This window comes from Chiloscyllium plagiosum, unplaced genomic scaffold (genome assembly GCF_037043375.1).
Source record: "Chiloscyllium plagiosum isolate Xiang-an unplaced genomic scaffold, Cpla_swu_hap1 HiC_scaffold_23, whole genome shotgun sequence".
Lineage (NCBI taxonomy): Eukaryota > Metazoa > Chordata > Chondrichthyes > Orectolobiformes > Hemiscylliidae > Chiloscyllium > Chiloscyllium plagiosum.
In genome coordinates, this window is record NW_028270161.1 from 12,479,129 (window position 1) to 12,490,408 (window position 11,280).

General features: G+C 39.3%; 1 protein-coding gene across 1 annotated transcript in view; it reads right to left on the reverse strand.

Moving 5' to 3' along the window:
• Positions 1-10,089, reverse strand: part of LOC148145810 (USP6 N-terminal-like protein) — a 79,599-nt gene extending 69,510 nt beyond the window's left edge. Inside the window, exons 1-2 of the mRNA XM_087999282.1 lie at positions 10,068-10,089; positions 4,624-4,718 (exon numbers count right to left, since the gene is read on the reverse strand). Coding sequence (XP_087855408.1) covers positions 4,624-4,718; positions 10,068-10,089 — 117 coding nt within the window. The remainder of the gene's footprint in view (positions 1-4,623; positions 4,719-10,067) is intronic.
• Between the last annotated feature and the right edge of the window lie 1,191 nt (positions 10,090-11,280).

Sequence of the window (11,280 nt, forward strand, 5' to 3'; positions counted from 1 at the left end):
AGATTCCTTTGAGTTGGTGATAATCATTGCCTGCCATTCTTGGTACAAATATTGCTTGCCACTACTCTGCCAAAGCCTGATATTTTCCAGGTATTGCCACATTGAAAATTGTGCAATCATAGCATGATACAGCACGGAAACAGACACTTTGGTCCAACTTGTCCACGCTGACTAAATTTCCGAAACTAAACTTGTCTGCATTTGGCCCATTTTCCTCTAAACATACAGCATGGAAACATTTATGCTGGCCAGATATTGTAAATAATTCCAGTCCCATTTGTCAGCATTGGCCCATATCCCTCCCTATTCAGAAAGCCATCGTCTTTTAAATGCTGTAACTACCAGCTTCCACCACTTCCTCTGGCAGATCACACACCACCCTCTGTATGAAAAAGTTGTCCCTCAGGTCCCTCCTCTCACCTTTAAAATATGCCCCTTAGTTTTGAACTCCACCAACTTAGGGAAAAGACCCATATCTATGCCCCTCATGATTTTATAAACCTCAATAAGAGGTCCAGAACTAGAGGGCATAAGTTTAGGGTGAGAGGGGAAAGATACAAAAGAGACCTAAGGGGCAGAGGGTGGTACGTGTTTGGAATGAGCTGCCAGAGGATGTGGTGGAGGCTGGTACAATTGTAACATTTAAAAGGCATTTGAATGGGTATATGAATAGGAATGGTTTGGAGGGATATGGGCCAGGTGTTGGCAGGTGGGAGTAGATGGGTTGGGATATCTTGTCGGCATGGACGGGTTGACCGAAGAGTCTCTTTCCATGCTGTACATCTCTATGACTCTATAGATTTTGTGATGGCCTGATTCAACAGAATGGTTTTCTAAGCCATTTCAGAAGGCACGTAAGTATCAACTACTTTGTTGTGCGTAGAAGAATTTAACTGTGAGCAGGAGTAGACAATTTATGCCACTTAGTAAGATTATGGCTGATCTCATTTCATTTCAAATCCACTTTTTTGCCTGCTCCCTGTAACACTAAGTTGTTACTAAATACAAATCTATCTACTCCCTAAATTTATTTAGTGCTGTGGCACCCACAACACTGTGGGACAGAGAATTCCACAGATTCATGACCTTTGAGGGATACAATTGTTCCTCATCTCTGTTTCGAATCTGTTTCCCATTTTCTAAACTATGACCCCCCCCCTCATTCTAGATTGCCACAGAAGGGAAAACATCTGCTCAAAATCTACTCTAATCTCCTTTAACAACTTGGAAACCTCAATTAAGTCTCCTTTCTTTCTTAATTCTAACAAGTATAGGCCTGAACTGTTCAATGCCTCCTCTCTAAGTCTTTCATCTGTGGAATTGATTGAGTGAATCTTTTCTGAACTGCCTCCAATGCATTAAATTTTTCATCAAGTAAGTGGACCAAAACTACATGCAGTACTCTAGATAACTGGACTTATACATAGGCCAGACAAGGTAAGGATGAGATATTTTAAAGGGCATTAGTAAACCAGATAGTTTTGGATGTAGGTTTGCTCGCTGAGCTAGAGGGTTCATTTCCAGATGTTTTGTTACCCTACTAGGTAACATTTTCAGTGGGCCTCAGGCGAACTAATGCTGAAAATTCCTGCTTTCTATTTATAGGTTTGGGGTTTCTTTGGGTTGGTGATCTCATTTCCTGTGATGTCATTTTGGCTTGTCCTCGGATGGATATTTGTCCCAGCCAGACTACTCAGACCCCTTGGCATCATGGTAGCCAACAAACCCACCAACACACTAAAACAGCAACTAATGAACTTGAAAGACCCTACACAGACAACGAGCAAAACTAATGTCATTTACAAAATACCGTGCAAGGACTGTAACAAATATTACATTGGACCAACAGGCAGAAAACTAGCCGCCAGGATACATGACCACCAACTAGCCACAAAAAGACATGACCCTCTCTCACTAGTATCCTCACTTCGACTGGGACAACACATCCATCTTAGGACAAGGCAAACAGAGAGACGCACGAGAATTCCTAGAGGCATGGCATTCTAACCGGAACTCTACCAACAAACACAGAGTTAGACCCCACCTACCGCCCCCTGAGAAAAGGAGCAAGAAGTGACTTCACCACAGTAAATAACATCATCAACCCAAAGAAACCCAAACATGTAAATAGAAAGCATGAATTTTCAGCATTGCTTCGCCTGAGGCCCACTGAAGGTGCTACCTAGTAGGGTAACGAAACATCTGGAAATGAACCTTCCAGCTCAGCGAGCAAACCTACATCCAAAACCTCAACCTGAGCTACAAAGCTTCTCAAAACTCACTAAAACCAGATGGTCTCTTATGAAAATCAATAATGATTCTATTGTTGCCATTAGATTAATTTTCGATTTTGAGAGTTATTGAATTCAAATTTTACCATCCACCATGATGGAATTCCAACCCATATCACAAAGATAACTTAAGCTCTGAACTACTAGTTCTGAGACATTATCACTGCACCTCTGCCTTCCCTTATACAAATGTCTACTTTTAGATGTTAATTCTATAATTGGACAATTCTTGCTAAACAATCTTGAATGGACTAACAACTTCAATAACAATCAATTTAAGACAGTCAAGCGTATAAAGCTGCTCATTTACATTTGCTAAAAGAGCCAATCATAGATGTTCTGCAAACCCTTGTTCAGTCATATATTCAAACTTAGTAACTTTATGAATTACCTGGAAGCATGCTGAATCTGTAGTTTCCCACTGTTTGCCCCACAGAAATATCTCAGCTAAAGCAAGTCAACTCGCCAAGTAATCAGCACCATTTTCTTTTCTGGCATACACTGAGATTGTTGAAATTTGGCATTCTTACCTTTGTCCTGATGAGTGAAAGATGAAAATCTTCAGCAACATGTTGCCCTTTTCAGCAATATTCAAGTTCTATACAACCAACCAATGCTTATACAATTAAAAACTTGCATTTATGTAGTGCCTTTTGTGATAAAGAACTTTGCAATCAAATAAGTTTTTTGGCATGTATCAGGAAATAGAATAGCTAATTTGCTCAAGGTCTCACAAACAGCCACAAAACAAAGGAGCATTAAATCATATTTACTGAAGTTGGTTAGGAATAAATGTTGGCCAGGGGACTAGAAAAAAAAAATCCTTTGATCTATAGTGAAGTGTTTTTTGTTCACCTCAGAGGGAAGATGAGGCCATGGTTTAATGTTGCACCCTAAAGAAGGCAGTTCCAACAGCACAGCACACGTTCAATATTATATCATTGTACCAAGGTAGATACTGTGCTTCTATCTCTCGAGTGAAGATTGAACCTAGTACTCACTTACCCTACCACGAACTTAACAATGAAACTTAGAAAGAACCCCAGTCTTTCAGGCAACTACTTTCCATCGAGCAACAATTATACATCTCAAAGAAGCATCTAATTTCCTCAAAAATGGAGAGGTAAAACATTTCTATTTGATTTCAGCTTTCAACATAGTTTGCAAAACGTTACGATGTGACATTTTGCTTCAATAATTCTAATCATATCAGTTGAGTTCACTTTGGAGCACTCTCCTGTGCACCTGGTTCAAAGTTTGATTTTAGAACATGAAACATTAACCAAGTTAACAGTTCACTGTAATTATGAATAAATTCTGATTTTGGGCGAGATGTGAAACCAAGGCCCTGTCTATTCAGATAAACGTAAAGGATTTCATGGCATTACTTAAAAGAGCAGGAGGTTCGGCCAATGTTAAGGTCATCAATTTCTAACAGGAGTACCAAAAATGAATTCAATTGATTCCTGTAAACCATTCAACATTTCTGGGACATTCCTGTATGCAGTTTGGCTGCCAGGTTTTTATCTATGTTTCAGAGGGCTCTTGTGGCACAGTGGCAATGTCCTTACCTGAGAAGGCCTGGATTCAGGTCTCCCCTGCTCTAGAGGTGTATAATGACAAATTTGACCAGGTTGACGAGAAATTATCTACTTAGTTTTCAGTCACAAAACCTCAGAAGTAATGAATTGGTTATAGTATATCAAGAGACTTCCTTAGGATACAAATGCATGTTATTTCTTCTCACTAAAATCCCAGTAAATTATTTTCTAAACAGCTAGGTGGCATTTTTCCACATTATCAAAGTTAAATCTATTCTTCCTTCGGCTGTTTCAGAACATTTTGTAAATATTAGGTGGCTCTTAGGTAATATCTGTTACAACCCTGAGACATGACATTGCAGCACAGTGAGTGGAACCTGATCAGATTTACAGTCAAGCTTGCTATCCATGCTATTGAAAAAATTTGGACTTGTATCATGCCTTTGATGATCTTAAGATGTTCCACATCACGACACAGCAAAGAGAAGATGTTTCATAAGGGGTCTTGTGATGCAGCAGTGTCTCCTGAATCAGGAGACCTGGGTTTCAAATCCCATCTGCTCCAGATGTGTGTCAGAGCATCTTTGATCAGGTTGATTAGGAAAACATATTTTGCGCTCTTTCGAGTGGGCAGGCAGTGGCAATGAATTAAGCTAACAAAGCATGAAACTGCTCTGTAATGATGCCATGGTTATGGTTATAACATGGTTATGCTAAAGCTGAAGATTCAAGGTAATATATCTTTACAAGATTTCTTATCTCTGAGTTCTTCAAAACTTAAAGATACTCACTAAATGCTGTTTAAGCTTTGGCATGAACTTCTTCAAAATCCGATCATGGTGTTCTTGAAATCGTAACAGTTTTGGGAAACCAGGAACAAAGAAACCTAAACAGGAAAATAATCCAAAGAATAAATATACAGTCAATACAGTTTTAATTGTCTGGCAACAAGATCAGAAAAGCATTTTGCATAGCATTAAAGATGCAATTTCTGAAAACATAAGACACAGATAAAGAGAATATCCAAAATGCAGAAATATGAAATACAAAATACAGAAAATTGTTGAAATACAACGATAAGCAATCACAATTCAACATTTACAGGAAATCTCTTCATGTTGTAAATGTTCAATACCTTATTGGATTCCTCACCATTTAAAAATAGCCCTTACAGCACAGTAAGTTATTACAGAACTTAACCAAAACTGTCAAACTCACCCCTATAAATTCCATTAGTGAATTCAGTGCAGTTTGATAGAAGTGCCCATTTACTTGAAAGTTTTGTTTAAGTTAAATCATAGAATCCCTACACTGTCAAAGCAAGCCTTTAGCCCATGGAATCTACAACGATTCTCTGAAGAGCATCCCACCCAGACCAGCATCCCCCCGATCCTTGGAACCCTGCATTTACCATGGCTAATCCAGCTAGCCTGTACATCCCTTGATACTAGAGCAATTTAGGGTTACCAATCCAGCTAACTTGCACATCTTTGGACTGTGGGAGGAAACCGGAACACCAAGAGGAAACCCACACCGACACAGAGAGAATGTGCAAACTCCAAACAGATAGTTGTCCGAGAACGGAATTGAACACATATCCCTGGTGCTGTGAGGCAACAGTACTAACCACTGAGTCAACGTGCCCTCCCAAACACACGATTCCAATCAAACATTAAAGCCAAGGTTGGAAGCTAGCAGCACTGGCCAGTATGGTGACTGAACCCATGGACTTTGGTGTTATTAATACCATGCTTTAACCATCTGAACTAACCAGCCATTGGCTGTTAAGGTTGCAATAAATAAGATATTGGATGAATGTATTTGATACTTCCAAATATCCAGCTATTAGGCTCAAATGCCTTCACATAGCAACCTGAAAAGCTCTGTATCATGACAACTTGAACTGCATACTTTATATGGTGAAATCAGTACTTTGTGAAACTGCATAAAACTGCATCCTTTATACGGAGAAATCACTACTTTGTGAACTCTCATTTATGCATCAAAATGTAGATATGTCAGTTGGTGGTCTCATGATAGAACACAAATTTAATCCTGCATTTTTAGGAGTTGGAACTCCAGAAGAATACAAATTTCTCTCATTTTAAACATTCTCATAACAGGTATTCAGTACCCCTTGACTATGACAGAATTGAAAAATATTAAGTGCTGCTTTAATGTCCTATACTCTTCTTAAAATGTGCCCCCTATGAAATGACACTGATCACTGCATCTCAATTTGGTTTTTCTCAGAATCCTAAAACAAGGAAATAGGCAATTTGACCAGTTATGCTTTAGTCTTATAAATAGCTTTCCAATACAGTCCCCCTACTCCAGCATTTTTCTTCTACAACCCTGCAAATTAGCTGTCTTCAAGTGCACATCCAATTGCCTTTGGATAGTTTCTGCAGAATCTACTCATGCGTCTCTTTCAAGTAGTGCACTCTACATTTCAACAGATGACATGAAAATCTCCCATTTCTTGCCTTACATTTTTGTCAATTATTTTTGAAACCAACTTGCTCTATAAGATGCATTCAAAAATTTAAAAATCCAATAATGCCTCCTTGTAATAGTTTGTAGTCGAGCAGAAAAGGTTAATTGCACAGGAACTAGATATTTCATGCAACTGGTTCATTTCAGTCCTTACACAGCATGTTTCCATGCACTATTCTTTAAGTAACGCCATCAACACATATTATATTCTTCCCTTTCTCTCGTTTTCTTCTAGTTTCCTGCTAAATGCATCTATGTGATCTATTATTTTACTTTCAATGAAAAACATTTCTTGCAGTTTTGGTCAAAAACTATAGTCCAGATTCATGAGCAGCAATGGCAAAGCTGTCAGTGTATGCTGTTGTCACTTGACTGAAACGAACAAAATTCAAGTCCAGATGTATTTTAAACATGAAAATCCAAAAGGTGATGTAAAAGTCGACACCTTCACAAATGCAATCAATTAAAAATCAACAAACTGATGAAAATTTTAATTTTTAAACTTAGTCTTGCTCTAAAAACCATTAAAGAAAATGAGTTGTTAAATGAGTAACCTTTTTGTTAAAAACTACGTAAGATTGTAAAATTACTCCTTCAAGGTTGTTTGCACATCAAATGTCAAATTATGATAAAAATCCAGGTATTTAAAGGTCATTTACAAATACTTCACCTTCCATCTAAATTTAAACCCTTTCTTCCTAGTTTGAGTCTTACAATGGAGAAACAGGGTTATGGGAAACTTGTCAAGCTTCCCAATAGTTTTCCACTTAATTCAACAACTTCCCCATCCATTTACAAACCTAACTACACATGAATAATCCCCCCCCAACTACTAAATAATTTCTAAAATTCAACAAAGAACTATGGATTCTGAAAATCTGAAACAAAAACATGAATTTGAAAAACTGAGCAGGTCTGGCATCATCTGTTGAGATGAAACAGAGTTAATGTTTTGCATCCAGTAAAAAAGGGTCTGAAGAACGGTCACGGGACCGGAAATGTTGACTCTGCTTTCTGTCCACAGATACTGCCAGATCTGCTGAGCTTCTCCAGGAATTTCTGTTTTCGTTGCACAAAATAATCTCTGCAGACACCCAAAACATATTCAGATATGTCCCTACCATTGAAGCAAAGATGAAACCAAGAATCTGCTCTGCAAGGAACCACTGAGAGTTTCATCTAAAAAGAACTATAATTGCACTGAATTGACAAATAGTAAAAGTGAGTGTTTGGCATTTGTCACAGTACAATTTACCACCTTAGAAATTACTTCACATCATATCTGATAGAAACTATGTAGTTACAATTCTCATCAAATTACTTGACTCATCCATATGCAATATAGCATCATTCGAACAATGGTAAAATCTTCATTCAGATAACTTGAAAAAGATGGTAACTGTGAATATCTGATGAATAACTGATGAACATGATTGTTCTCAGCAGAGTATATTCACTCAAGAATCCAGATTATGGCATAAATCAGAAGAACACATCACCTTAAACCTAGGTGAAGAATATTCTTGGATCCTGATATGGTACTACTGAGGCAGATCATCACCGAACCAAAATGTCAGGGATGCATCTATCTATTAATTTCAGCAATGTCATTATGAAGGAGGACAAGGACAAAAACATCCCAGATTCATCAGAAATACAGTCCTGCTGACAGGGCATTGACCTGAAACATAACCAATACTTGTGTGTTCACAGAATTTGCCAGACATGCGGAATATTTCCACTTTCTGCTTTACTTGAAATTGCCTTTTGAATCAAAACCAACTGTGTAAATACAAACCATCTAGCATCACATGACCTATTCACTTTAAGCATAGCTGTCATTTCCAATAGTCCTGCCAATCAATTTCACCCCATCCATTACTTCTATCATCATCATTTCTACAGATATTTGCCCAGTATCATCTCCTTTAGCAAACACCAATCTGAAGTACCTGTACTTAGTTTTCGAAGCTTGTCCTGCACATTGCAGTATCATCCTCTGTGTTGAACAGGCTCTAGCCCACCCTTTCTCACCCGTTTTCTACTTCCATGATAGAAGATGATCTTTTTGTTTATTTTTATACTAATGGCCAATCCATTCCCAATATCAGTCTTTGCTAGTATTATTTTCTTATCATTTCCCCTATAAGCTTACTACATTTGGCCTGGCTCTTGCTTGCATGCAAATTTGTTTCATCATATTGTCCAACTCTTTCGTCACTCAAGGAACATTGTTTTTGGTTCCCTACCCTTTGTTTCTTTTTGGAATGTGCCCAGCTCTTAGCTAATACATCTCTTCCTTAACATTAATCCATGAACCAGCTACAGCTTTTCTTGTCAGTCATTGGCTCCATCCTACCCTAGCTCGATCTCCTCAATCCATTGAAGTTAGCTGTCTCCCAGCTTAGAAGTTCTACTGTAGCTTGCTTCTTGGCCTCCTCCATTACATCTTAAAGTTTAGATTCACAATGGTCAGTTTTACCAAAGGTTCCTCGTGGACACTTGGTGCAGAACAAGTATTTTGACAGAGTGCGGAAAGGGTCAGGAATCTAACTTCAGGCAGTGCAGATAAGGGGATAACTATAAGAAGGGTAATGGTCAACACAGGACTGAGGGGGTTATACTTAAATGCACACAGAATACGAAACAAGGTAAATTAGCTTCTAGCGTGTTTGAAATTGGCAGGCACGATGTGGGCATCACAGAGAGGTTGCTGCAAGGGGATCATGGTTGGGGAGTAAATATCCAAAGATACACACATCCTATCAAAAGAGCAGCAAATTGGTAAATGGAGCCAAGGTTGCCTTGTTAATAAGAAATGAAATCAAATCATTACAAGAAGTGATATAGAGTCAGAAGGTGCAGAAATCTGTGCCGAGTTGTGGAACCATAAAGGATAAAAGACCCCAGACAAAGTTTCATACAGGCCTCCCAGCAGTAATCAGGATGTTGGGAAGACAATAAATCAGGAGGTAGAAAAGGCATGTAACAAAGGCACTGCTATAATAATCACAGGGGACTTCAGTATGCAAATGGACAGGAAAATTAGGTTGATAACTGATCTCAAGAAAATGAATTAGTGAAATTTCTCTGAGATTTGTTCTGGAGTAGCTTGCAGTACAGCCGAAGGGATCAGGCAATTCTGGTGATGAGTAATGAGGCAAACTTGAAAAGGAAGCTGAAGATTCGGAATCCCAAGTGGGCGGTCACCATTTTTAGATTAGATTAGATTATATTAGATTACAGTGTGGAAACAGGTCCTTCGGCCCAACAAGTCCACACCGACCCACTGAAGCGAAACCCACCCATACATTTACCCATAACCTAACACTACGGGCAATTTAGTATGGCCAATTCACCTGACCCTGCACATCTTTGGACTGTGGGAGGAAACCGGAGCAAACCCACCCAGACACGGGGAGAACGTGCAAACTCCACACAGTCAGTCGCCTGAGGCGGGAATTGAACCCGGGTCTCTGGCGCTTTGAGGCAGCAAAACTAACCACTGTGCCACCGTGCCGCCCACAAATATAATATGAAAGAATTCATCCTGCAGTTTCAAAGAGGCTGGAATTAGGTGTAATGGTATTACAATCGAGCAAAGGTAATGAAAAAGATGAGGGAGGAGCACGCCAGAGTTGATTGGAACGGGAACCTAGCAGGGAGCAGGAATGACAGCATTTTCTGGGATATTTTGAGGGGCACAGAACAAATTCGTCACAAGGAAGAAGAAACATACCAAGGGAAGATGAATCAACCATGGCTGACCAGGGAAGTCAGGGGACCAGTGTAAAAGCAAACAAAAAAGCACAGTAGAGAAGATTATTTGGAAACCAGAGGATTAAGAAGCCTTTAAAAATCAGCAGAGGATAACAAAAAAAAAGATGAAATTTGAGAATTTAGCTAGCTAATAATATTTTGAAAATTGCAAGAGTATTTTTAGATATATTTTACATATATAGAGATGGGCAAGTATGTGCATTAGACCACTGGAAAATGAAGCTGGAGAAGTAGGAATAGTGAACAAAGAAATGGCTGAGGAGTTTATCAATTTTTACAGCGGGAGACACCAGTAGCATACAGAACTTCAAGTGAGTTGGGGGCAGAGGGCCATTACTAAGGAGAAGGTGCGGAGGAAAGCTAAATGGTCTGAAGGTGGATAAGTTATCTGGACAAGATGGGCTGCACTCCAGGTGATGGCTGATGAGATTGTGGAGGCATTGGTGATGATCTTTCAGAAATCACTAGAGTCCGGGAGAGTTACAAAGGGTGGAAAATGGCTAATGTAACATTCTGTTTAAGAAGAAAAGATTGCAGGACATAGGAAACCATAGATTAGTTAGCCTGACCTCAGTTGTTGCTAAGATTTGAGTGCCCATTATTAAGAATGAGTTTTCAGAGTACTTGGTAGTGCATGGTAAAATAGTGTTGAGTCTGCATGGTTTTGTCCTACGGAGGTCATACTTGATAAATCTATTAGGATAGCCAATAGATGGGATCTATTTGGATTTCCACAAGGCCAGTGACAAGGTGCCTCACAGGAGTCTGCCAAATAAGAGCCTATGATATTAGGGGCAATGTACTAGCATGGATGGAGAATTGGCTGACTGGCAGAAGGCATCCAAGGAACAGGAGAATCAACGTTTCGGGCATAAGCCCTTCTTCATTCCTGAAGAAGGGCTTATGCCCAAAACGTCGATTCTCCTGTTCCTTGGATGCTGCCTGACCTGCTGCGTTTTTCCAGCAACACATTTTCAGCTCTGATCTCCAGCATCTGCAGTCCTCACTTTTTCCCTGACTGGCAGAAGGCAGAGATTAGAGGTAAAGAGGTCGTTTTCGCAGTGGCATTCCACAGGGGTCTGTGTTGGAACCACAAGTATTCAAGTTATACATTAAGAATCTGGACAAAAGAACTGAAGGCATTGTTTGCAGGTTATACCATGATAAGTGGA